The sequence below is a fragment of the Gavia stellata genome, chromosome 21 (genome assembly GCF_030936135.1).
Source record: "Gavia stellata isolate bGavSte3 chromosome 21, bGavSte3.hap2, whole genome shotgun sequence".
Classification (NCBI taxonomy): domain Eukaryota; kingdom Metazoa; phylum Chordata; class Aves; order Gaviiformes; family Gaviidae; genus Gavia; species Gavia stellata.
This window is the reverse complement of record NC_082614.1, coordinates 15,139,233-15,166,252: the sequence shown is the minus strand read 5'-3', so window position 1 is coordinate 15,166,252 and position 27,020 is coordinate 15,139,233. Positions and strand designations below refer to the sequence as shown.

Sequence of the window (27,020 nt, the reverse complement as noted above, 5' to 3'; positions counted from 1 at the left end):
ACAATAAGAGTTTACGGGTATTTACTGTATGAACTCTTTCTCCATTCTGTCACCCTATTCCTGAAAATCTCTGTGCCTAAATCTGCGGAAGAGCTCTGGTTTAGGGACAGGCGTTTGCAGGAGGGCTGCTATGAGCTGCCCTGTACTAAAGCAGTTTCTGCGCTGCAGGGAGGGGGCTGCACAGCGGCAGCGGCACCGGCCCCTGCTCAGATCCACTGCGTTTATACAAGGGCAAAAGAAAGACAGCTCAGGAAAACTTCCTTGAGAACTGTGCTCACTTTATTGGCGGTGGTTTGGCTCCTGTACGGTGAGTGTCAGCAACCCCCTCCCCTGACAAAGTGCAGTGACACCTTTCAAACCAGCAAGCATCTCCTAAGGCCCTTTCCCCCCCAGCCCAGGACAGGGAGACGTCCCTGCAGACCCCCCAGCCCAGCCATGACCAGGGAGGTGTCCAACACCTCCACACTATGGCAATGCCAAGCACTGCGCTTGAACCAGGTGTCCCACCTTCCATTCCCATCCTGCCTCCCCCTTGGTGAGCTAAAACCCCCTTTGCTAAACTTGTGCTGGTGAAATGACGCACCCGCACAGCCAGAGGCACTGGAAAGCACATATTCACGTTTCCCTTCCATGAACCAAGGTGATTAAAGGCCACCCGAGAAGCAAGGTACAGGGACAAGCAGATGGAGAGCTCACCCTGGTGCCTGTGCTTCAGTGGAGGAACCGGCTCGCTGGGGCAGGAGCACCCGGAGCCGTGTCCTCCTGCCTCTCTGTCCTCCGCAGGAGCCACAGGCTGAAAACACCCAAAGGAGCTGTGGTAGGAGCCAGAAAGGACACAGGACGGGTGAGAGGAACAGTCGGGTCAGGCAGACCATGGTGGATCCGTTGATGTTCCCGCTCCAACAGCTCCCAGCATAGCTCACTGATGTCTTTTCTGGGCCATCAGCTACTCGTAGTCACGTCTACTGATCGCTCCCCAACAAGGGAAAGGATGAGACAAATTGCTCCTCACAGTTCCTGAGTTTATTATAAAACATCAGTTTGAGACTGCTTCTTAAGCAGGGTTTACATTTCCTTGTGCCGGTGCCTGGTCAGCTTCAACACTGGCATGCGGAGATCTCCTCCTTCGTCCCGCTCCCCTGTGGTGCCTGGCCCCGTCGGTTTGTACTTCCAGCTCCGTCCAGTCTCATGAGACATGTCTGACACTGGTGCTTGTTTTAAAGACTAAGGCCAGGGCTTGCAACTAGAACACAGTAAAAGATTTTAGATTCTTTTTAAAACCAACTTCTGCACCAGGTCCAGACTCCAGACTTGGCTTGGGCCAAGTTTATCTTCTGCCAAGCTGTCCCTCTGATGAACAGCCCCAGCACCAGAGGGAACTTTGCATGGATGGAGAGACCATCTTCATGGCTTAAAATACAAACACTGGCATCCTTTATTCAGGCACACGAGTAAGAGTCCCAGGCTTCAGTTTGAGGGCTGACGAACCAGGTGGGAAGGTGAGGTCTGGCCCCTGAGCAGCAGCGTGTCCCGGTGCCCCTCCTGCCCCACGGCGATTGCCCTGCACACCGCTGGCCACCGGCTCAAGATGGGCCGTCATTATCCACCGTCGACAGGAGACGGGCGACCTGGGCCTTCTGCGCACGGGTGATGTGCTGAGCCATCTGCATGATGCAGTCCATGGCCACCTCGGGGTTGGCTTGGACCAAGCTGCAAGGCAGATGGGAAAGGGCAGCTGCCTCAGGGGCTGAAGCAAGAACCAGCTCATCTCCACCACCCGCTGTCCCCAACCCAGGGGACAGTATTGCCCTTCGCATCCCGGCTCCCGCGGCCCCTCACCTCCGGATGTGCTTGAGCACGTAGTCCCGCTTCAAGTACTTGATGTTCTCCCGGATGGCCGACTGGGTGCCGTCGTCCTCTTGCATGTGCTTCTCCAGCCACTCCACTACCACCTGGTTGTTGTCCCAGAGGTAGCCCTGGGGAGAGCAGCAGCGTGGGCAGGGGGTCCTGCTGCCTGCACAGCCTCAGCCCCCCGCTTTTCTGCTGCGTCCTTGGGCTTTTTCCTCCCATGACACAACCAGGCAATGGGATTTGTCTTCTCAGTCCTGCATATACGGCACAGCACGGCACACTCCCCCACTCCCATGTAACAGCCCCTGGGGAAAAGGTTCGGTCTGGAAATCGAAACTGGGGAAAGCTTCGTCGACTGTTTAAAATGCAAAAAGTTAAGATAAAATACATTTCCTTTGCACGCCCTCACTTCCCAGCGCAGCAAACACAGGACTGACATGGCGATGTGTGTGTCACGGCACTTGCACTTGAGAGCAGCTCTCTTCTGCCCTGGGAAGCCCTGCCTGATGGTAGAAAATGAGGAGGCCCGTGTTTATTTGGGGGCCACCTTGCTACTGCTGAGCACCAGCACCCAACTGAGGTCACCTGCTTTGGAGAGACAGCCCCAGGCTCAGGGCTGCTCGGCCACCCACCCTGGCACAGGCTGCAGAATGGCAATTCCCATTGCATGTTTAAACCCTCAGGGAGGCACCAACGAAATGGCCGAGCAACAGGAGAGCAAGGTGACAGCCCTCAGGACCCCTGTGGCTGCAGGGATGTCCCCGGAAGCCGGGGCTGGGGGTACCTTCGCAGCTCCTTCCGTCTCCATGAACCAGCGTCGCAGCATGGACTGGATATGGATGTGGCTCAGCTCACTGTTCGCCTTCAGGACCTCCAACTTGACCATCTCCTCCAGCAGCAGCCGTCGCAGCCGCCAGTAGAGGAAGGAGCGGGCGTTCTTCCACTCCAGGATGTCCTGCAGAAACAGGAGCAGAGCCCAGGTTCGTCTTTGCAGAAAGAAGAGGAGCTGATGTGCAGCGACTGCTCGCTCACAGCTTGCACCGACGGGTTTGAAGGCAGCTCCGCTGGGCTGGAGCAGAGAGCAGCACCCAGGGCAGGAACGGCACATTGAGCTGCAGCCCAGACCCCTGGGAGGGGACTTTGCCTCCCACCTTCGTGCCACCACCGCAAAACTGCCTGCGCCAAGCCCCTTCCCACCGATGCCCTGGCTCACCGTGATGACGCCTTTCTCCTGCATGCGGCCCGGAGTGTCGTGCAGGTCAGCGAAGTGAACGGCCACCTGGTAGTACATGGGCAGGAGGAGCTCCTCCCGGGCCTTCAGCTGCTTCTCCAGCTCCCTGCGCTGCGCCTCGGACAGCTCGGGGGTCCCTGCGGGACACGCCGTGCTGAGCAGCCCACCCGCCGCCCCTGTGACGGGGTCCACAGGCCACTGCGGGGTCTGGGCTCCGCTCTGTGCTCCTCCCTCAGCCACCCCCCGCCAGGAAACAGGGCACCCAGCGGCACGTCCCTTTGCATTGGCACGTTTACACCCCTGCCCAGAGCCCAGCCACAGAAGACCATGGCCACAAAGGGGCTGCAGCGTGTCCAGTGCCTGCCGCAAGAGAGGTGGGAGGTGGCATTTGCAAGGACTTTGTGGGACCGTGTTTTAGCAGGGTGGAGTGGCACGGGGGCAAGGGCCTCCCAGCGCAGCCCCACCGTCTGCTGCAGGCAGGAGCCGATCACAGGGTGAAAGGAGACCCGATGCATTAAAGGCAGCCTCTGTGCCGCTCTGTAATGACTATGTGTCATCTCATTAGGTGCTGATTCAGCATGGCCATTGCCATTCTTCATCTCAAAGCACGGGAGAAAAGTCCAGCACCATTTACGGAGCCCCCAGGAGACACAGGTGTTTTAAAGTACCACCACATCCCCCTTGGCAGGCTCCACCATCAGAAAAGCCATAAAGAGTTTTCACAGAGGAACACTAAAGGATTTCCTGATGGTTGCCACCATGGTATTTGAGCCTCATGTTTTAACTTACCACTACCAATGCCCACAAGCCAAAATGCCCTTCCCTTACCCAGCTGCTCAACGAGCTTGGCATAGACCGTATCGATCCTTCTCATGGTCTTCACCAAATCTTTCTTTCTGAACTTGATCTCCACTGTTCCTCCAGGCTCCAAAATGCCTCCCCTGGAAGGAAAGTTAAGTAAGGCAGGGACTGGTCTGCACAGGAGAATAAATCCTGTGACAAGAGGACCAGGCAACTCTCTCTTCTAAGAATTAGGGAGAGAGAAAACCTAAAAGGCTTTTGTTTCCAGTCTGGGATTCTTGTCTATCCTCCCACTCCTTACAGCTTGCTCCAATGTGCATTAATTCAGGTTAAAGAAAAGGCCTCCTGACCCTCAGGACCATGTTTTACTCGCCTGCAGCCTTCGCCAGACTCAGGAGGATATCCCCAAGGAGATACTTGCCATGCTGCTCTGTAAGAGCCCTGGAACTTTCAGCTGATGGCTTTGATTAACTCAAGGGTAAAAAATACATATCTCATGTGACCAGAGGTCTCTGCCAGTGGGGCTATGACTCTGCAGACCCCATGCACCGGCTCTCATTTCTCTGCACGTGGGCTGCGGAGGATGCGCATGTATTTTGGATGCTGACCTGCTCTCCTTGTCCGCATAGAGCTCCACGTGCAGGGGGTTGATGGTAGAGTCAATGACCACCCAGGAGCCTCCCCGCAGCTCTGCGTGTGGTGGGATGTAGACCAGGACAGGCTGCTTAAAATCCCGGAGGCTATCGACAATGAAGGCGCCGAACTTCAACATTTGGTCGTACATGTCTGAAAGCCACAGGAGACTCAGTGGCTGGGCGCCCCGACTGCTGTGGGCCAGGCTATTGCCCCCTGCCTCCTCCTAGCTGCCCAAAGCCACCTTCTCCATTAGAGATGCCAACCAAGCACCCCAAAAACAGCCCAGCAGGAAGCCACCAAGCCCTGGGACCTGGGTCCTAGCAATGCCCCATCAACTCCCCAGGCCAACCCCACAGCCCAGAGTGGTGCGGGCAGGACCCTGGTAGGCTGGGTCATCCCAGGACCCCGTGGGGTGGCAGGAGTGCCGACAGTATGTCACGGCACGGGGATCCAGGCACCCCAAGCACGTGTACCTTTCATGCCGCTGGAGAAGCCTCGCCAGTTGGCAAAGATCATCAGCGGGAGATGCTCCCGATTGAAGTCTCGAATAGCCTGGGCCGTTTTAAAAGCAGAATCTGGAAACCAGACCTGCCCGGCCTGCTGGATTATCTGCAAAAGATGGCAAGTAGCAGTGCTGAGACCAGTGCCGGTGCTTCCTGGCACACCACGCTGGCAGGTTGGTGGCATGTGGTGTGTAAGAGCTGGAAGACAACAAACTGACCAAGCACCTGCAATTTCACCAGTCTTTAAGGAAAATCGAGATATGCCAAAAGATTACACTAAGCTTTTTCCCTGCTCTCCCCTCCAGCCTCCTCCCAGCTGCCGCTCGGCCCCACTAAGGTCTCCCCACACACCTTTGCCTCCGAGTCTGGGTTAGCAGGGTCCGCAGGTATCGTCACCTCCACGGTGCGTGTCTCAACAGCGATGACACCCACTGGGAGACCTCCCAGCCTGCAGTGAGGCAGGGTGGCCTCAGCAGAGGCCAGCTCCTCTCCACGCTGCACCCCAGCCCCACCAGAGAGGTTTCCCCCATCGCCATCCCAAAAGCAGCGCCACGGCCAAGGCTTGAGTGTGCTTGACCGAGCAGCATGCAGCCTCCCCGCATCGTGCTCTGCCCCGGAACTCCATCCCATGCTCCCAGCAGTACCTTGCTCTGCCAACCACCACTGTCTGAGCCCATGGCCTCATGATCTCCAGGAAGCTGCCCTGATCGAAGAAGCCGCTCTGCCAGGTCCCCTTGAGAGCTGCAGAGCACAGGAAAAAGCGGGGCGGCGCAATGGTGAGCACTGAAGGGCTGCCCGTGCACCAACTCGCAGCAAAAAGCACCTTCTGCACCAGGACGGGGGGTTTGCTGCTGCAAGATACGTTTGGGAGCATTGCTGCAGAGGTCTCGGATTGCCCTCACGTACTGGGATGGGGTCTTCCTGCCAGCATCCACCTAGGGTCGTAGGGGACTTTGGAAGGGACAAAATCGATTTCTCTTTCGATGGGGTCGCTTATGGCAGTGACAGGCACCGGGCTCCGGTTATCCTGCAAGGGAGAGCCCCGAAGGGCAGGTCACCAGCCAAGTATGGGGTAACACCCCACACCGCCATCCTGCAGCACCCTCCTACCTTGGGTATGTATGAGAGCCACTGCAGGATGGTGTAGACCCCCTCAAAGTCATCCGGGACGGTGACATGGGAAACGCCGTTATTGTGCATGATCTGCACGCCTCCCAGCTGGTTATTGGATGTGTAAACTTCACGTCCCAACACCTGGCCAGAATTATTAACAGAAACACAGGTCGGTCTCTACCGGCACCGGAACTACCCCTCCTTGCTCCGTTTGTTAAGTCAAACCTCTGTACGGGCAACATTCCCTCTGGTTTGAGGCTGAATTTCCACCTCTGCCTAGCAGGGCGATGTTAAAACAAAAGGACTCTGCTTTAGACACCTGAAGGGACCCACAAGTGCATTGGTTTAGCTAAGCAGGTTTCGAATCAGCTCAAATCCGTGCGATTCTGCCCAGAGATAGGTCCTGCCCCTGGCACCGGAGCCCAACAGTCACCATGGCAGCTCTGCCATCCGGCCCTGCTCCAGGAGCGATGCACCCTGAACTGGCCCCTAAAGCAATACCAAATAGCTGCAGGGTGGCATTCTCTCGATTCTGAGTGAGACGAGCCCAGTTGCGGTTCCCCTGTGTCTCCTCCAGACAGATCCCATGAGGTGATGCTCAGGGAACTGCCACCTCTTCCCATGGGACAGGGAAGCAGCCCACGCATGTAGAGGCGTGAGGGATAGTGCCGGGGAGGACACGCGGCTGGAGCACGGTACCTTGTTGAGAGCTGTGACGCCAGTGAGGATGATGTGGGAGTTCTCCACCTGGATGACGCGCTGGCCCAGCCTCACCAGGTATGCGCCGATCCCGATGGCACGGCAGGTCACCTGGGCACACACACAAGGACACACGGGGTTACTGGGGAGAAAGGACTGCAGCAGAGTCCACGAGCACCAGGAGAATGATGCTCCTAGGCTCTGCAGGATTCACACCAGGTTGCTTGTTGCATCCTGTTATTCCCCCCAGGGTGACCTTGAAAGCAAGTAGGAGAGAGGAGAGGAGCGGAGCAGGGGAAGAGCCCACGGCTGTACCATGCTGATGGTCACTATTTCATCGTAAGCGCGAGAGGACTCCCCGGCGATAGTACCGGCAGCTCTCAGGTTTTCCACCCCAAATCCATTGTCCTTCCCGATGATGTCCAGGAGGATGTACCTGCAGGGAAAGCAGAGCGATGGTGGCATGGCCAGGACAGGGAGAAGCACTCACTGGTGTGATGCATCTGGCAGGATGCTGAGCCAGGACGTGGGAACTGCATTTCGGCAGGGATGCAAGGCAAGGTTTGGGGTGGCTCTGTGTGCTCCATGGGATAGCAGGGCTCACCTGGACTCGCCCCCCTCCTCCACATGCTCACAGTGCACCGAGTTCATGGCACTGATCCTCGTGTAGTCCTGGGGAGTCAGGTACAGGTACCTGAACCCCTGAAAATAAAGAGGAGGAGGATGAGTTGTGGGGCTCCCCCATGCACATGCTCAGATGGGACACGGCCCCTCCCCAAACCCAACCCAAACCCGCCTTGTGCATCACCAGTGGCTCAGGGACCAGGGCTGGACAGAGCAGCCATGCCAGCACTGGCACCGTTACCACCACCCCGCTGGGGAAAGCGGAGGGAACCATCCCCATAGCAGTGGGTGCACGCGGGTGCTCACCTCCCAGCACTGATCCTACAGTTTTATGTCCCAGTTTAGCTCTGGTCCTTCCCTCCCCAAATAAGTCCTCTGTTGTTTTCTGTGATGGCAGAAGAGGAGGTGCCCACACACCTTGTAGGGGTCCGCAGAGTCCACCCAGGCCACCTGGAACATGTGCTTTATCTCATCAGCAAAGCCGATGCGGGCACCGCTGTTGGCGGCGATGTAGATGCGGGGGATGCCTTCGGCCCGCGCCAGCTCCGAGGCCCGCAGGAAGACCAGGTCCTCCTCCGGCCCGAAGGAGCCGATCTTGTGCGTAATGTCATTGCAGATGAGCACGATGTCCCGGCCTTTCGGATACTCGGGGGTCTTCAGCTTCATTTTGAAAGCAACCATCCCCACCTGCCCCAAAACAGCACAAGGTCCCAGGGCAGGCTCCTCCAGAGAAATGGGGTCTGAGCTGCAGACCGCATTAACCAACAGACAAAATGCTTGCTTGAGGAGCATCTCCCAGGCTTTAAACACAGACCGACCGGGGAAGCCACCCACCATTCCCGCCTGCTGCAGCACAGCTTCCCCCCGCCCCGCTCTCTCGCCCCATTCCCAGGTCATCCCCCACTACCTCGTTCCCTCCAGGGACCCTGTTCATCTGCACGAGGTGCCCCTGCGAGTCCAGCACCAGCTCGGTGTACGTCAGGATGTCCTTGGGGTACAGCTCCGAGGAGCCCCACAGCTTGAAGAGAGCCTGCAGAGACACGGTGCACAGGACGAGCTGAAAGCACGGGGCTGCAGCAGCTCCGAGGCTATTGCCGAGCGCAGACGCACACTCCTGCAGCAGGCTGGGACTTGGGGTCAGCAAAACTTTGTGTTAGAGCCCCCACCCTGTTGCAGACCTCCTTGCATGGGGCTTTCTGGTTCACACCCTCCATGAGCGCAACTACGGCAATTTGCAAGAGCTAGGAATCAGTTTCGAAATGCTTCATATCACTGAAAATGTTGGGGCTCGGGCTCTTTAGTTTTCTCATTTGCCAGCCGAGGTGAGAGGAATCTTTTCCCCAGATGGGAATATCGGGGAGGGTGGGGAAGAAAAGCAAATGCAATAACTTAGAGCCTCTTTCTGCTCAGCCGGACTCACCTGCCTGATCATCTCAGGGAAGTCATACACATAGGTGGTGCCCAAGGACTGCGCCTGGAACCGCTTGGCCTGAAGCAGGTCCTTGGTGACGTAGGGGGTGTTGATGAGCATCCCGTGCTGTGGCCCTTGCTTGTCCCCATACGACTGAAACATGATCTGGAGAGAAGGGCAGAGCCATTGGCTGCCTTCCCTCAGCGTGCAGTGAGTCCTCTCTGCAATGCTAAGGTGCAAGAGCCCTGCATCTTTGCCTGGCCAAGATGTGCCTGTGGCTCTACTCGACCAAACAGCATGATTTTCCACCCCGCTCTTTGCTATTGAGAGGACAGAGTGCAACGCTGCTGTCCTGCAAGTACCAGTAATGCCCTAACACTGACCTTCACCTCCCAGACCAAAAACTGCCTGACTATGCACCAGCAACGCCCCTGGGGCTCAGCACCATTTTGGAACAAAACGTCACCCCAAGGTGCCCAACTGGATGCAGCACAGAAGGGAGTGAAACCGGGCCAGCCCTGGGAATGCTGCTGCACAGTCCTGGGGGCTCTGGGACAGACCAGCACTGCAGGTGCACGAGGACTTTTGCAGAAATCACCCCAAAGCTTCGCTGTAGCTGATAGCTGCTCAAGCAGTCGTGGTTGGGTTCCCGTTTGCAGCCGCTGCCTGCAGTTACTCACGCTGCCGGTGCCGGGGTCCCTCACTTCCTTGTAGAGGCTGATATCCAGGTAGTAGCCGGACTCGTTGGTCAGGAAGAGGCGGATGGGGATGGCGGTGGCAGTGGGTGTCAGGCGGATGTTGATCTTCACCTCGGCCTGCAGGACCCGCAGCTTCCAGAGACGGCTGCCGTAGCGCATCACCATGGACCGCACTGACTCCTCGATCTGGGCACGGGACAGCACACGGATGGGTCTGTGGCCCCGGGGACACCACTGTCCCCAATGCCACGGCTAGAGCAGCCCTGTTGCATCTCCACCCTAAACAGCCGTTTCGGATTTGCTTTGGGCAAGCCCCTTCCCTCTCTCCATCCCTGGGGGCTGGTGCTGCCATCCAGCCTCTCCACGGGGGAGAGGGGAAAACAGTGCCCCACATCCTCCCGAACGGACACAGCCCCACTCCTTCAGACCGCACGCTGCCCGGAGGAAGAGCCTGCCACCCACCCTGACGGCCTCCAGTGAACTGCCTGCTTGTCCAAGTCTGTACACAAAGCCCTGATCATTGCGAAGCACGCAATCTCAGCACCTCCCCAGCAAACAGCCCAAGCGAAGGTCTAACACAGAAATTAGGCTGCCGAATCCAACCCCCATCCAAGGTCGGGTGGGCACTGGATGGGACCGGGTCTGGCAGCCAGTGGGGGGGGGGGGGCTGCACATCCATGCAGCAGTACTGAGCATGAGGGACGACGCAGCCTCCATCCCCAGATCAGCACCACGCTGACAGCAGGAAGCAGGACACGGAGAAACACACCTTGGAAGGGTCCATGACGACCGTAGGGACAAAGTTGAGGAAGATGTGGTTGCAGTCGGTGCGGACGGTGGTGTTGCTGAAGGCCACCTCCAGCTCATCCATGGCCTCCAGGAGCAGCCGCTCACCCTCGTTCTGCAGGTACTCGAAGGAAGCCTCCTGCGGTGCGCCGGGCGGCTCAGGGGCGGCCAGAGCAACCCCTGCACCTGAAACGCACCCACCTCTGCCCGCGAACCCGGGGGACCCAGCGCCGCCTTGCCTTGGTGATGAGGTCCGAGTGGCGCACGATGGCGCGGATGAAGAAGCGGTAGTCGGTGGCCTCGGTGCCCGCCTGCACCTTGGCGGCCCCCAGGTAGAGGTGCATCTTGTGGTTGGCGCAGGGAATGGCCATCAGGTCGAAGTTGCGCATGCGGCTCAGCTCCAGCTGGAAGGCCAGCGCCGGCTCCAGGTGCCGGTAGATGCGGTCCTCTGCAAACTGGCACAGCACGGAGGGGTGAGTGAGCGGCCGGTCAGCCAGCGCCGGATGGGCTCTGCTCTAACGGCAGCTCTTACCTCGTCCCTGGCTCTGAACGTGAAAAACTTTGGGAATTCTCTCTAGAGCAAAGGGGAGAGAGAGAACAACATGAATAATCCTGACACGCAGAGGATTTTTCCGATTTTCAGTGAATTCATTAAAAAGAAAAAACCTTGCAGGCTTTCTCCTCCCCCAAAGGGAAAAGAGCTGAGAGTAATCGATGCCTTTTAAAGGCAGCTTAAAGCTATGGAGCAGCCACGCAGAAACCACTTGTTACTGGAGACATTAGCAGCATAAAGGATAATACAGGAAATAAATCGCTCACTGAATCCCTCATTAATTAACTCCCAGCTCCTGATGCACAGTAGGTACATCCATCACTCAGTGCTACATCTATAAGGTACTTATAGACATTTGTAGGTGTTTTAGGGAGGCAGAAGCATGATGTTTCTAAAGTCACTCTGCCTGTCGGCAGCTCAGTCTGCACTCACCTGCTGGGCAATGAGAAAGGTGATTCTCCGGAGACCGCAGTCAACGAGGACGTTTTTCTACACAGAAACAGAAGACTCCACCAGTCACAAAAGCTTAAACGTCTCCACCGAGGGAGCAAACAAAACCCAAGCGGCTGCTGCGGGGCGCAGCATTTTGGGAAGCGCCGCGTGGAGATGAGGCAGCGCCTTGGGGTGCGGTACCCCGGCTTTCAGGGTCTGCAGAAAGGGGGTCCGGCCCCAGTGACAGACCTTGGACTGGGCAAAGGCTCTGAAGATGGGCACCAGCTTCTCGTCTTCCACGTGGTCAGCCCAGCGGAGTGCGATGTTGAGGATGTGGATCGGCTCCTCGTGGACGTTCTGGCAACAAAACCCCCCAGTCAACCCCGACCAGCGGCTCCACTGCCATCCCAGCACCACCTGGGGGGGACAGCAATAGCATCGTGCCCACCTTGGCATCCTCATCCTCATAGATGGTGGCTCGTGTCTCGCTGAAGAGCGCGCTCTCCGAAGGCGGATCAGCGAAGCACGAGATCACTTCATCAAAATTCCTGCCCAAATGGTGGGGATGGGGTGACAAGTCAGCACATTGTGCCCACCCCCTGCCCGAGGGGACAGCGCCAGGGACCCGCTGCGGCAGGGACCTGGGTACCAGCACAGCTCCCCGGGGGCACGCGCCAGCTCAGCCAGGCTCCACCAGCCCACGGCAAAGCCACGGCTCATGAAACGCAGCTCTGAGCGCTGCTGGGTTAATGTGTGGAGATGCTTAACCTGCGCCAGGCAAGCTTCCCCCAGGCTCCACACATCCCCAAAAGACATGTCATGTCCCCGCCAGGTAACCGTCATACTGAAAACACCCAGCCCCAACCTCCAGCTGCGGGAGGAACAGGAGCTGCCCCGAGCGCTGCTCAGCTGCCGCCAGCTTTGGCTCTTCCACCCCCTTTTGCTCTCTAACGACTGCAGCAGCACCCAAAACGGACGTGCATGACCAGCCAGGCATGTCCCAGCACCCCCACCTTGTGAAGTCCTCAAATCTGTCAAAGGCCACCATAGCTCCCATCCTCTGGCTCAGGGGAGAAAAGCCACTGTCCATGAAGAGCTCGGTGCTGTGCCGGGCCAGGTCAGGGTTGGAGATGCTGATGGGGACGGACATCCTGTGTGGGGGAACAAGGCAGCCATCAGCCATGGGTGGAGGCACCAATCCTGGGTCCAACGGGGACCACGCAGGTCCTACACGGGACCCTGACCCAGAGAGGGCTCATCCTGCTCCACTGGCAAAGGGAGAGCGTGGCAGGCAGCTCCCTCTGAGGGTCCCTGCGTTTTGCAGGGAGGAGACAATACAAACCCAACAGCTTTGCAAAAAGGACGGTGTCCAGGGAAGCAGGACAGGCGAGCGGGGGCCCCCATACCTGTTTGGGTGGGAGGAGGGCAGCATGAACTGGAACTCCACCAGGCAGGTGCCATCCGAGAGCTGCCGGTGCTGCAGGCTGTTCAGCTCGTAGGCGATGTACCCGCGCCGCACATACACCTGGGAGGGGAGCGGCAGGAGGTACCGCCGTGCCCCTGCTCCCACCGCACACATCCATGCCACCCCCCAGGGCTCACGTGCCCCCCATGGCCCCCCCAGCCCTCACCTCCAGTGCTGCCATGCGCACCACCTGGTTGGTGTGGTAGAAAAAGATGGGAAGCACGTCGAAGATGGTGGTTTCTGAGAGGATCAGTTTCTGGGAGAAGAAAGCAAGATTTCAGGCAAGGATGAAGTGGGACCCCCTTGCCCCACCGCAGGATGGGGGAGGCACATTCCAGAGGGGTCCCTCAATGTGGGGCTGTGCAGGACTGGCCACCGGCATGCCATGGGACAGCCAGCCCACCATGGGGACACCGACAGACCCAGACATGGATCCACATGTCAGTCCCCCACCAAATGGGATGAGGAGCAGGGGATGGGGACTGGCAGAAATGGGGTGCACCCCCTCCTCTGCTCCGCACAAGCACCAACACTGCCGAAAGGCTTTGATTGCTTTTTTGGCTATATTTAAGGCTAAGCCACTTGCAGCCAGACCTGCTCACCAAAGCCACCCGAAAGCCACATTCCCTCTGCGGAAAATCACGCAATTCCCAACCTTCAGGTTTTCAGGGCAGTACTCGTGTCCATACACATCGATAGCGGAGAGGAAGATGGACTCCACCTGGTTGTGCCGCAGCTCGTAGGAGGGCAGGTGAGAGGCGATAAGCACCTGCAAGGGGAGAGGCGGCTGGGAGCGTGGGGGACGGGGACAGGGATGGGGATGGGACGGCACGGCACGGCGCTTGCTGACCTGCCGGGCTCTCAGCGCCACTTTGGAATGCTCGGTCTTGCTGAGCTGCGTCAGCTCGTGGAGGATGGCCGTCAGCTCGTCCGTCAGCGTGGGGTCACGGCCGCACAGCTGGTCCTGCAATGCACACACCACCACGGCTCGGCTCAGGCCCCTCGCTGTGGGATGGCTTCATCCCGCACCCCCAGCCCTGCAAGGGCAACGGGGACAAGACCCGAGGCCCTAAAATAGGCAAAATGCTGCTCTTTGAACCACGCGCAGCAATTCAATGCTGCAGAATGGAGATAAAGTCACCCTAACAAGGCAGGAACAGACGCTTGAATGCAAAACCCAAACCCTAGGGATGCATTAAATAGAAGAACAGAAAAGCTGTTTCTCAGGTGTCCGCCCACTTTCAAGGGCAAAGCACAGGGCTGTGACGGCGACCCGCAGCCACGTCCTGTCCCGCAGCGATGCAGAGCTTGCCTCGGCTTACAGGTTTTCCCTGCCGCCAGCCTTTACTCCTGGTGTCTCAGGGCACGGACTGTACTCACGATTAACATGGTCACCAGCAGGTTCTTCTTCGCCACCTGGGCGTGGGAGAAGATGCTCTCCAGCACGGGGGTCATGTCGGGTTTGCACTGCTCCCGCAGGCTGATGACACACTTGTCGTAGTGAGCTGCGAGGCAGACCACGGTGAGCCCTGCAGACCCCCCAGAGAGCCCTGCAGACCCCTCCAGAGAGCCCCCGAGCCCTCACCGTGCTGGAACTGTGTCTCCACTTGCAGGTAGCGTCTTAGCAGGTCCAGCACCACCGCCTTCATGTAGCCCCGGATGCCGCTGCGGTACCTGGGGAGCAGAGAGCCCAGCATGCTGCGAGGAGGTGGCGGGGACCAGGGAGGGTCACGGACAGTGCGGGGCTCACCTCTGCACCAGCTGCACCACGCTCTGCGTGTTCATGAAGAAGACCTCTCGCTCGGCCTTCCTCTGCAGCGTGGCCGCGTGGGTGTCCAGCACATTGGCGATCTGCAGGGAGAGGTCACAGGGTCCGGTGCAGCTCGGGGCCAGCGCGACCGCAGGGCTGCCAGCTCCCCGGCTCACCTCAGGACAGCGCTGCCGCACGCAGAGACTTTAATTTGTTTTTTTTTCCCCAAGTGAAAAATGCAAAGTGACAAATAAATATAAGAGCACAAGCATAAAAGCACAAACGTTTCCCTCACTCATATAATTTTTTATGATATCTCTCGGCAGGACAAATTCAGGCAGAAACTCCTAACTAGCTAAAAAGGAAGCGAAGGCCAAGCTGGGGAGTGCAGCCCCCATGCCGCTCACCTGCTGGCTGGGGAAGCGGCAGAGCACGGAGGTGATGTTGCTGGCGTACTGCGCCATCACCTTCCGGATCGACTTCTCCACGGACAGGGGGATTCTTCCCGAAATGCTTGTCATGATCTCCTGCAGCTCCAGGAGGGGAAGAGACGGGTCCCGCAGGGTCTTCATCAGCTGTGCCACCCACTCCTTCACCTGTGGGGAGCAGAAGCTGGTGCTGCCCGCACCCACCGGCGCTGCCTGTCTTGCCATCATGGCAAACACAAGGCAACACGGCAGGACCCCTGGACCGCCTTTGCCCCCGGCACCCACCTTGGTGCTGAAGTAGGGCTCGGGCAGGCAGTACCCACTCATGATGTTGGTGAGATTGTCCAGCACGTTGCGGAGAACCTGGTGCTGCTTCTCGCCGGTGATGGGGAGGGTCTGCTGGGCTGGGAGCCCCCCCGTGAACGGCTGAGCCTGGAGAGAGCAGAGAGGTGGGCTGGCTCGGGTCCTTGCTGACATGGGACAGAGGCCCCCGAGAGCTGCAGCTGCCCCACAGAAACCAGCACAACCCCTCCAGCGTCTGCTTTTGGTTAGATACAGAGGAAAGACCCAACATTCAGCTTCATGTCTCTACCAGCATCCCATCGCGAAAACAACGCAGGAAAACTGGAGATGTAGACAGAGTGCTGTAGATACGCTAAAAACTTGCATGTGGGCTTCTGCACACGAAGTAACCGTGCACGGATGCTTACGCAGAGCAATGCCACGGCACACGGAGCAGCCACTCGAGCCCCAGCTCAGCCAGCTGGGGGACATGGCATGGCCATGTGAGTGTCACCCTGTGCCAGCACGGGGACACATCCCTGCTGATGCCCCGTCAAGGCAGCTCCTCCGTTTTGTCCCCCAGCGAGTGTCCCCGATGCCCTGCGGGATGCCACTTGGGAGTTGACAGGAGGGGACAGCAGTGTGGCCAGCCCCCGGCAGACTCACCGGCTTCACTTTGGTGGGATCATCCAGCTCGAGCCGGGCTATGACGCAGCCCGCCTCCAGCAGCGCGCCCGGCCGCTTGACATAGTGCACCCGCCCAGACTCCTCCACGGCCAGCGTCATGATGATCTTCATCACCTGGGCGAGGATGGGTGAAACGGTCACCGAGTGAGCAGCACCCGCATGCTGCAGAGCGCCTCGAGCATCGCGGCAGCATTGTTGGATTTCATCTTTGCCGTCCACCAGCGTTGCAGAAATGGAGCTCCTCCAGGCTCTTCTGCAAAACTCACCTCGATCTCCGCAAAAACGTTCCCCTCGGCCACATGGCCACCATCGTCCACCGTGTACTGCAGCAGCTTCCCTGCGGAGGGCGAGCGTAGCACCGTCGGGTCCTTCTCCTTCTCGAAGTCGCACGTTTTGTTGCCGATGGTGATCCGGTATCTTAAGGAGAAGGAAAGGTCTCAACAACCAGCTGCCGGTCAGCAAGGAGGGCCGTTGGGGGCCCAGTGGGGAGGTACCTGTCAATCTCCTCCTTCATGTAGGTGGTGTAGCTGTTGCCATCATAGGAGAGCAGCAGCCCGCCGTCGTTCAGCCGGTGCACGTCTATCTCTATGTGAGTGCGGTTCATGATGATGACATACGTCGTCAGGGACTGGCGGGCAACCTGCGGGCAGCGGCCGGGGAGAGCCCTCAGTGCAACCCCCTGAAACGCGTGCAACGGCCTTTCTGGGGGCTGGTGGGAATGGCGGGGGGTGAGGAGCATCTCCCCGCGCTCCGGGCAAGGGCCGGTGCAGGAGCAGCATGCTGCCACGGGACGGGGCTGTGCCGGGGAGGGCAGGAGGCAGCAATCTCAGGCTGCACCGAAGACCTCGCAGCCCGGAGCTGGTTTAACTCATGGCTCACCTGCTGCTTTCATTGTGAGCAGGCAGTTTTTGCATGAAGTTCAACTAATTGCATTTAAAAGCAAGAAACGGATATCCCTGATTCAACTCAGGGCAACAGGACGTATGAAAATGTCTGTCTAGTTAAAATGAGGTTATAACCTCATTTTTACATTGCACATTTTTAAAGGACAACCTCATATTTATTGCACTTTTCTCGTTCAGGACAGGAGCACATGTCCCTTTCCCCATGAGAAGCGCTGCAGCCAGTTCAGGAGGAGCACAGCCCAGCCCTCACCTGGAGAACATACTTCACGCCCTCGTAGATGAGCTCCACATCAACGATATTCAGCAAGGAGGCTGCTGGCAGAACCTGCCCCCTGAAACACAACGGACGGGTCAGGCATCGCAAGCGTTGCTTGCCTTGCGCGCCGACGGCGAGCCAAGTGTGCAAGGTGTCAGCGGTGCTGCTGGCGTCGGGCCGTGCGGGCTCCGAGCTGACTGCGGGAGGGCACGAAGGTGACCGGAGGGGACAAGCATCTGTTTTAAATGACCCATGTGAGCGCCTTGTAAAAATGCATCCGGAGGCAGGCCAGACACTGGCAAAACACGCTCAGATAAGGGCGCGGGGGAGAGACCCAGGCGTCCTCCAAGGCCGGAGGAATAACCTTGACATTCAAGTGCAAAAACAAAAGCAAGCTGCATTCAGCCAAGCCGCTTTCCCTTGAAAGCTGTTTTCCCAACCGTGTGAAACTTTTTCCCCTCTCCCGATAAAGCGATAGCCGAGAAGCCAGAGCTGCGAGTCACAACAGATCCCCATTTCCCGGCTGCTGCAGTGCTATTGCCTCCGGATTTGCAAAGCTTTTGCAGCAGAAGTGGGAAGGAAGATGGCCCAGGGAGAGAAAAAGTCAGGTCTCCGTGCTTGCAGGAACCACACGGGCTGCCGGGAGCAGCCCTTTAGGACAGGCACTCCCTGCGCCCACAGCACGGCCGAGCCCCGGTGGGGCAGCCACCGCTCCGCACCTCTCCAGCGAGTGCAGGAAGTCGGTCATGCACGTCCTGAAGGCTGCATCCGCGACGTTCAGGGCACCGCAGACGACACCCAGCATTGTGTCCGGCTTCTCTGCCTGTAGGGAGGCAAAAATAACAGGGTTTGGGTCTTACAGAAGGGGAGCAGCGACCCCGGGGGGGCCAGTCTGCCCCACCTGCACTTTCTCGGCGATCAGATGGTCCAGCCAGCCCGTGTCTATCTCGTTGTTCTGGAAGCTCTCTGTCTCCAGCAGCTTAATCAGATACTCCACTGTGGTCCGGAAATCCCCACGGATAGACAGCTCTTTCAGGGCGACCACCATGTTCCTTTTAGCAAGCAAAACCCTCCATTAACGACCGAAAAGGCAGCGCTTGCCTTTCAGCAGAGGAAACCAGGGAACCACAGGGACTGGGGCGATGAGCTCCCGAGCCCTGAGTGCCCTCGTGCCTGGATGAAACAGCCCCACAGTTCGCACTGACTTAATAAAACACTTAAATACATAAGGCAGACTCGGTACCTGTTTTTCAATTACTTAATGCTGCTCGCTGGCGCTAAGCATGTGTTTAGCGGATCACTACAACGTGTCTTTAAGGCTCAGGTTGATAAACCGGGGCCATATCACCAGTGCAGTCTGAAAACTTTGGCTTTGGCCAGACAGCCTCTGCAGCACAAACAAGCCGCTCAGCGCAGCAGCACCATTCTCATCCTCTCAGATAAAAGCCACTTTTCCCAGCTCACATACTGATCATGAGTCTTCCCAAGGACACCCGCTCTCCACCCCGTCCCGCCACACTCACGAGATGGCCTCCTCCCGATTCTCTCCCCACGAGAAGCAGTGCCCGAACTGGGAATCGGCAAATTCGTGCAGCCCCCCGGCCGCAGCCACGCTGAAGTACCCCCAGACATTCTTGCTGCTGCGGAAGTTCAGCTCCTGCACCGTGCCCGAGCTGGGCTTGAAACCCTGAGCGAAGATGGAAGACAGAAGACGTGGAGAAACCAGGCTTGAGACTCACGCAGAGTCAACGGGGAAGGGGAATCCCTGTGCCATTTATCAGTCTGCACACAGATCTCACCGATCCCCCGGATTCAATGCCCATGGACATTGTCCGGCTGGGGAGGACCGTGCTCAGTTCAACCCCGCGAGCGGCAGGGTCCTCCCGTCCGCACGCGTGGGGCCAGTGCATGGGAGCCCGTCCCCCCGGCTCACCTCCTCGGGGTTCTCACTGGTGATCCGGGCGGCGATGACGTGGCCCCTGGGCACAGGGGTGTTGGTGGGGCTGTGGAAGCAGATGGGCGTATCGCCCCAGGGGCTCTCCCCGTACAGCACCCGGATGTCTTTGATCCTGTGCAAGGGGATGCCCATTGCAATCTGCACGAGAAACAAGGAGGACTTTAGCTGCTGGAACAAGACTTTACCATCAAAATTACAACTGGGAGACATCGATAGATGGTCTGAACGGAAAGCGAGGCAAAGAGGCACCACGCAGGTGGCAGCTGCTCCTGGCGGGGAGCCAGAGGCGAAGGAAGGATGCTACATTGCTTCTGCCTGCACCCTACATGCTGGTATATGCGACAGCTTCCCTCTACCGGGCTCCAGCCCAGTACTTCTCCCTAAATCACAAAATCGCTTCATCTAACACACCTCGCAAAGTCGCCCGTGCGCGCTCAGGTACCTGCAGCTGGGCAGCAGGGAGGTTCACATCCGCGATCATCTCTGTGCAAGGGTGTTCCACCTGCAGGCGCGGGTTCAGCTCGAGGAAGTGGAAGCTCCCGTCCTCGCTGTAGAGGTACTCGACGGTGCCCGTGCTCACGTAGCCCACCATCTGGGCCAGGCGGACCGCGCACTGCAGGAGAGGGCGAAGCCGCCGTGGGGAGTAATGACTGCAGCAGAGTCGGGGTGCCCCGAGCAAAAGGCCAGCAATGTTCTTGCATGGACCCAAGGAGACAAGCAGGGCTGGGGCTCCCTTCTCGCCTCGGGGGTCCCTCCCTTCCTTAGGAGCCTCAGGTGCCAAAAACCACAATAAACCCAGCAAGGATCAGACCACTTTCTCACTAAAACGTCACGCTGCCCTAAGACCAGGGCCACCCACCTGCTCCATCACCTCGATGACGGAGGGTGCCGCGATGGTGGTGGGTGCCTCCTCGATGATCTTCTGGTGCCTGCGCTGGATGGAGCAGTCGCGGCCGAAGAGGGAGATGGCGTTGCCGTACTCATCGGCCAGCACCTGCACCTCCAGGTGCCGCGCGTGCTGCGCCAGCTTCATGAGGAAGACGGAGGACCCAGGCGCCTCTGCCTGCACCTGCGGTGAGGGAGGGGTCATGCTCTGGCATCACACTCCAAATTCATCCCCGGACAGAGGCAGGTCCTGCGGCGAGCCCAGGTGGGAAGCACGAGACCCCCGGAGTGGGAGCAGGACCCTGCTGCGTGTCCCAGGGTGGGACAGGGATGGGGACGGGGATGGGGGGTCCGGGCACCTCTCACCTGCCGGAAGCAGGTGCCAAATTCCTCTGGTGCCTCCACTTTTCGGATGCCTTTGCCCCCCCCACCTTCTGCTGCCTTGATCATCAGGGGGTAGCCGATCCTTTTGGCCACCTGAGGGGGGACAAGGACTGGGGTGACTGAAGTGCTCTGGACCCCAATCCATCACCCCAAGAGCCCACCCTGCCCCAGCCCCACGCATCCCCAAGCAGGATTGCCCCAAGCCGCATCCGTGAAGACGGACAAACTGCTGCTGAAACATCCTTGCATTGCTGTCACGCGTGCTGGGAGGCCAAACGGGCCAGGGCATGCAGGTTCCAAGGAGAAATAATGGTGGATGGGAGACAAGCAGCTGACTGTGGGCTCGGCTTTACCTCCAGGCCTTCCTCCACGTCCTTCACGCAGCCCTGTGCATACGTCTCGAGGGGAATGCTGATCGTCTGCTGATGCTTCTGGTCCTCCTCGGACCACTGGGCCACCAGACCTGCGGGCACAGCCAGGGCTACAGTCACCACCGGGGTTGGCATGGCTGGGGTGGCATTCTGGCTCTGCCCAGGGAGCTGGGGACCCCACGTTGGCACATGCCATTTCCCCTGTTTCCATGCACCCCATCTCCAAAAACCTCTCTGCCTGAACCAGCAGCTCCTCGGCTGCAGTGGCGTCCCCGATATCTGCAGCCACTCTGCGGCCAGCCGGGCTGGGGACCCCGGCCCTGGCTCTTGCTTTGGGGGAGAAGGAGAGGCGGGGTGGAGAGAAATGGGGGAGCGGGGAGGGTGTGCGGGGCTGGGGAGGAGGCGCTTACCACTCCCGCTCCATGGCAGCGTGGGGATCTGGACCGTCTGAGCCACGATGGTGGAGGCGACTTTGTCCCCCAGGGCCCACATGGCATCGCTGGGGGGACCTTTGAACAGGGAGGGAAGGGGTCAGCTGGGCCAGCCGGCCCGTCCCCATCGCACGGACGCTGCAGAAAACTGCTGCCCGCTCAGCCAGCACCATCAGCCCTTCTGCAAAGAGTGGGGGTCTGGGAAACCCCCCCAAACCCACTGCCTGGTTCAGGACGGAGCTCGACCCTTCTCCAGGGGGAAGCCCCTAGCTGGGCAGCCCACGAGGTCTGCTCCCACCCAACATTCCTCCATGAACGCTGCATCAGCATGAGTGTTACAGGGAAAACCCAGAAAACAGTGGGATTGCTGGGACAGCTGCAGGAAACCGGCCTGGGGACTCTGCCACGCCGCAGGGCGGACACACCAGACACGCAAAACGGGCATTGCCCAGCGCGGTGTCCCTGGGGAGCGAGCCTGCACGCACACGCCAGCCTGATGCCCGCTGCTCCTTCCAGCACAGGGAAGGCAGTGAGACCTTACCTAGGAAAGCTATCCCATTTTTCTGCAGCAGCTCTGGCAGCTTGGGGTTTTCGGAGGCATGTCCCCAGCCAGCCCACACCGCCTGGCACAAGAGAAGGAGCAGCGCGAGCGGTTACCTCCCTGCACTGGCGTCCTCCCATCGCCCACAGCATCGCGCCCGGCTCTTCTGCACAGAGGGACGTCACCCTGTTTCTGAGTGCCCCTTCCTCCCCGTCTGCTTCCCTCGTCAAAGAGGTGGGAGGCTTGTGAGCGGCTGCTACCTGGACCGGGATCCGTTTGGAAATGTCCACAATCAGCTCCACGTTGGCGTAGTTGTTGTTGTTGGCCCCGCCGGGGACGGGCACGTAGTGATCTGCCATTTTGATGTACTCTGAAAGAGAGCACGTGATAGCGGGGGGAGCCAGTCCCCCGAGCCCGACCCCGCTCGCAAGCTGCCCCTTGCACCCCCTTCCCAAACCCTCCATCTCAGGGAGGCTGGAGGGGAGAAAAAATTATGTACCCCGGGATCTGGCTGTGCAGGAGGAAAGCGCGCGACCCCAGGCTGCACAGAGCCCCCCACACCCCAGGCAGCAGCGTGGGGAGAAGGAAAGGGCTGCCCCGGCTCAGCCCCAGGGTGGGGAATTTCCCTTGCTGGGACGCTTTTAGGAATTACCCGCGTTAGCCTTGAGGTCTTCAGGGGTCACCATGACCACGAACCGAATGGCACGCTCATTTCGGAACATCTCGTAGGCCCACCGGCGGATGGAGCGCATGCACTTCACAGCGGCAATGCCGTTGTTGGCGATGAGGACCTGGGGGGACGGGGCCGTGGGGCGTCAGGCCGAAACCTCTCCTTGCTGCTGGGGCACGGGGCTGGGCGCGAGGCCCCGAGGGACGGCAGCGCGGCGGCGAGGGCTGGGCGCAGGCCGTGAGCGAAGCAGGGCTGCCATGCTAACACGGGTGCTTTGCAACAGCCGGTTGTACGTGCCGGTGGAGCAGGAGGCTCCTTAACAGCAGCTTTGATGCCTGGCACTAGGGCTAACGAAGGACGGGTCTTTGCCCTTTGTTGGTGCCGCCATGCAAAGCCACTGCAAGCAGCCTCTGTGCCAGGGCAGTGCTGGAAGGGTTTCCCTCTCCCAGCCCACGAGGGCGGGTGAAGCCGGGGGACAAACAGCCCTGGGCTGCCCCAGACTGTCATCGGTCTGAGCCTGGTGAACGTGGAAGACTTGGGCAACACTCAAGGATGCCGCCGTGAAAAGCAACGACCCACCACCCAGGCAAAGGCAGGGGCATGTGGGGAAAAGACCTTCTTGATGACGCGGTTGCCCCCGAAGCGGGTGACAAACTCTGCCGGCGAGGCGACGGTGAAGTCCCGTTGCAGATCCATCTTCCTGTGCTCGCGGCCCTTCTTTGCCAGGTGCAGTCCGGACATGCTAGGCCTGCGACGGGACGCGATGGCCGTCAGCGAGCTCGCAGACGCGTGAGCAAACCCTCGCCAGATGCGACGTGTGCTGCCGCTGGCTCGGGCTTCCCTGGGGATTCGGGTCTGCAGAGAGCCCGGCAGCCTGCAGCCGCGGGCTCTGGGGACCAGACTGTGCCCCCTCCGCGGTTTCTTCCAAGGAAAGCAATAAAACCCTTCACCCTGCTGACACATGCAGGGAACACTGGGATTCACCTCCCTCGCTACCAGCTCCCTGTCACGCACCGGAATCTCTCCAGGGACGTGTAGCACCCACTGCAACACCGCAGAGGAAAACTGGTTTTGGCTGAGTTATATGGGGCAAGCAATTCGGGGTGAACAGAGAATGTTCCGTGATTAAAACACACACCCCCCCAGCAGCTGTGGCTCCACATTCATTCAAATATCGTGACAAGCAGATTTGCAGCTGCAGGGACTGGCCCAAGACCCCGGCTGCACTGGGCAAAAGCCCCGGGGTTTGCATTTTAGGGAGCAGAGAGCTGCTCAGGGTTTTTGGACAGTGCATGGAAGCAGATGCGTGTCCAGAGCACTGCTACCGCCGCAGCACGGCCGTGCCCGCTTCTGCACCGCTAACAGCTCCCAGCCCGGTTACAGCTGGAAACGCACCACGCTCTGCTCCAAGGGACAAGGAACAGGGAGACTCTCACGGGGCCAAAACGCATCACCGAGCGCAGACCCTCCCTCCCACTGCTGGGATCGTTACATGGGCGAATGCCCCTTTGCAGCGGCCGAGGTCTGCTGCAAAGCCCCCGCAGCTCCCGGTTCGCACCAAGCCCCGTTGCAGAGCTGTATCTATCCCCCACATCCCCGGAGGATGCCCGGAGCAGCCCGGCTGGGTGGTAGGAAGGGCAACAGGTACACGGGATAGCACAGAGCATCCCTTTCCCAGCGTCCGTGCAAGGCGAGCGGGACTGCTGCCTCCAAACCCCATGGCGCAAGCACCAGGTCTCCGAGGGGCACAGCCGGAGGTGCCCCTACAAGACCACCCCGAGCTGCGTTAGGGTTACCGAAGGGGGAGCAAAGAGCAGGCAGCGCTCCGCAAGAAACCTTGCGAAGAGCGTGATGCACCGCTCCCAGCAGCTGCCTCGGGAATTTGCTCTCGCACAGCCTGCAATGAGAGCAGCCGCGGCTCCTTGCCGGATCAGACCCCATCCTGCCCGCTCCACAACCCCAAAACACCTTCCCAGGCTCACCCCGCTGCCGACCGGACTCACCCTTACCATGGTTTTCCACTGAAGGCATTTCCGTGCTCTCCGGGGTCTATTCCCTGTTTCACGGCCCATCGCGCATCCCGGGAGCGGGCAGGTCAGAGCGGGCTGCGCTGGCGGCCGGACCAGCCCCTCCGCAGGGCTCCGGCCCCAGCAGCGCTATAAGGCAGCCCTCGCGCCTCCCACCCCCTGGCACGGCGGCGGCCGGCGCAGGAGGGTCTGGCAGAGCCGGCAGCCCATCGCGGGCAGGCAGGGACCTCCCCGGCAGCCAGGCACGTGCTTTCCCGCGGCTCTGCCCAGTTTTAAGCAACTTTCTATTTTAATTAGCAGGTTCACATACCCCCCTCATAACTCAGCCAGATCTTGGACTGTTGATTGTTATTGCATGGATGCGCTATAAATAAGCAAAGGAAGAAGGACCAGCCCCCCCCCCCGAATGAGCCAATTTCACATGAGCAGTGCTTGGCGCGTTTATTTGAAGGGGACATGTGCTGAAACCCCCTGGGAGGTTGGGAAATGTCCCAATCTCTCCATGCATTCAGGGTATTTTCCAAGCGGCTGGAGCACTGCATCGAGCAGTGCCGGGTTTATCGCACTCCGGCGCATCCCCCGCACCGCTCGGCAGCTCCGCTGCTCTGCCGGGGCCAGCCGCGCTGCCCGCTTCCCTCCCGCAGCCCCGAACCCCGCTGCAAAGCCTGTGCCAGCGCACCCGTCCCATCCTGCAAACTGCACCAACTGCGTCTACCACGTGACTTGGGCAGCGACATAAGGAAATTCCTCCCGTGTTAAAGCACAGATGAGCGGCAACGACACCCCGCCGGCAGCACGGTGCGTGTAACCGCCCAAAACCTCAGCTAGGCAAGAAGACACCGTTGGGCTGTCAAGTTTCATAACACGTCCCCGCAGCCAAAGGTCTTTTATTTTTAACCAGGAGCGGAGCAGCCAGGAGGAGCTGGGCAGCAGCGCTTTGTTTCCAGTTATTTATAATGGCTGTCAGCTGCGCGCGCAGGGGCAGCCGCCCGGCACAAGCCAGCGGCGAGCTGCCCCGCGGCCCCGCCAGCACCAGGCAAAAGTCGCTGTGAAGCTACCCACGGAGCAAAGCTCTTCCACTTTTCATCAACTCATCGCAAAATCACCAAAGAGCTACTTTTCTCCCTTGAATAATTTATCTCCAATAGTTGTGAGGGCAGAGGAAGGGCAGGAGCGGCACGGGAGCACCCTGCATATCCCCACGCTCCCGGGATGCTGTGTTTCCCCACACGCAATACCGGGAGCGCGTTAGCATCCCCCCCATAGCAGAAGCAGAGCGATCCTTGCAGCAGGAGCGGGTCCTTGGGCGATCCAGCCTTGAGGGCACAGGGCAACACTTGCACGCCCGAATACGCTGTCAAAAGGCTCGGCTCAGCTTGCAGGTGGACACCCCCCCATGAAATGCCCCCGGCCACGCTCACGCACCAAATGTGCACCCAGAGGGACAGCGAGCGCAGGGCAAACGCCAGCAGCACCCGCTGCTGCTCGTCCGCGCGATCCCCCCCTCAACCAACCCCAATCTCGTCTTGCCACGTTAGAAAATCCCTGATGCACACCCATCCTGTGCCGACCACGGCTGTGGCCGGCACATCGTCACGGCCTTTCCCTGCACCGGGAGATGGTGCAGGGAGAGAGAGAAGCAACAAAACCAGAGAGGAAGCTGTGAGAAAACGGGAGCAATTGGGCAATTTGGCTGCAGCGCTGGGGATTGCGTTCGAAGGAACGCCATGCACACTGAAAGCACTTTCCACCCCGTTCTTTGACATCCAAAGTCACTGTAACGGAGCAACCCCTGCCCCAGTCCTTGCTGCACTCGTGCGCGTGGCACTGCTCTCACGCAGAGTGCTCGGGCACATCTCCTCTTCCCGGGATCCTGCCGTTAACCTTATTATCAGGGTTTTTCATGCAGCACCAAGTCAAAGGGGGAAGGACGGGGGCATTGATTTGGGGCTCCGAAAAGCACCCACACACGCACCCCGATTTTAGCAACAGGATCCCTGAGAAATTCACCCATGAAAAGCATCTGCCCGCCCCAAATGGGGCGTCTTTGCACCACCGCCGCTCCCGACCCCACGTGTCGTACCTCATGCCAGTGGCAGGCTCCAGCGGGGCGGTCACAGCGGGGGGCTCGGTGCCGGTGCCCCCCGCCCCGGCCAGGCTGCTGCGCCGGCTGCCCACCCTGAAGGCGGCGGCCACCAGCTCATCATCAGAAGAGCTGTCCTCGAAGGAGCCCAGCACGAATTTGGCCAGGGCCGGCCGGCGGAGAGCGGCTGGGTTGTACACCGCGATCTGCTCCTGCTGCCCTGCCGCAGCCTTGCCGGCCCGCGGCGGCGGGTTGGGGGCCGGGGGGCTTGGCTGCACCGGCGGCTTGGCTATGGTGGGAGCCGCCGGCTGCTCCGCCGGGGTCTGCTCCGGCTTCTCCTCCTCCCCGGGCTGAGGGCTGGACATTGTGGCCCAGACGAGCAGCAGCAGTACCAGCAGGAACAGGGCGGCCACGAGCATTCACCTGCCCTGGGGAGAGGCGCGGAGACGCTGTCAGGGAGGGCCCCCATCAGCCAGCCCAGGGGGATGGGAGCAGCCCCCCCAGGCCCCCTCCCCAGCGCTCCCACACCGCAGCCCCCCCAGCACCCAGCCAGACCCCCC

The 27,020-nt window shown here is 59.6% G+C and overlaps 1 protein-coding gene across 3 annotated transcripts; it reads right to left on the bottom strand.

Moving 5' to 3' along the window:
* Nucleotides 1-1,005: 1,005 nt before the first annotated feature.
* ACACB (acetyl-CoA carboxylase beta) lies at nt 1,006-26,879 on the bottom strand. 3 transcript variants are annotated; one of them, XM_059827708.1, is made up of 52 exons: nt 26,461-26,879; nt 22,966-23,098; nt 22,333-22,471; nt 21,941-22,050; nt 21,681-21,762; nt 21,119-21,217; nt 20,691-20,800; nt 20,320-20,430; nt 19,928-20,137; nt 19,511-19,681; nt 19,045-19,206; nt 18,635-18,798; nt 18,013-18,163; nt 17,831-17,934; nt 17,106-17,187; nt 16,445-16,590; nt 16,217-16,367; nt 15,930-16,064; nt 15,267-15,413; nt 14,961-15,149; nt 14,554-14,654; nt 14,389-14,477; nt 14,184-14,308; nt 13,654-13,767; nt 13,459-13,572; nt 12,970-13,059; nt 12,745-12,863; nt 12,352-12,489; nt 11,787-11,886; nt 11,588-11,695; nt 11,339-11,395; nt 10,886-10,927; nt 10,593-10,808; nt 10,337-10,492; nt 9,550-9,753; nt 8,879-9,034; nt 8,366-8,488; nt 7,876-8,145; nt 7,439-7,536; nt 7,150-7,270; nt 6,835-6,945; nt 6,133-6,276; nt 5,929-6,049; nt 5,667-5,763; nt 5,374-5,470; nt 4,993-5,128; nt 4,492-4,669; nt 3,911-4,023; nt 3,065-3,219; nt 2,636-2,806; nt 1,840-1,976; nt 1,006-1,710 (listed from the first exon to the last, which is right to left on the bottom strand). In XM_059827708.1, exons 1-52 carry the CDS (start codon nt 26,877-26,879, stop codon nt 1,584-1,586), a joined length of 7,143 nt encoding a protein of 2,380 aa, XP_059683691.1. In that variant the 3' UTR covers nt 1,006-1,583. The 3 variants fall into 3 exon arrangements, with proteins under 3 accessions (XP_059683691.1, XP_059683690.1, XP_059683692.1); XM_059827707.1 differs by having other exon boundaries at nt 3,911-4,056; nt 12,352-12,511; nt 12,746-12,863; XM_059827709.1 differs by lacking the exon at nt 26,461-26,879 and having other exon boundaries at nt 3,065-3,208; nt 3,900-4,023; nt 22,966-23,109.
* Between the last annotated feature and the right edge of the window lie 141 nt (nt 26,880-27,020).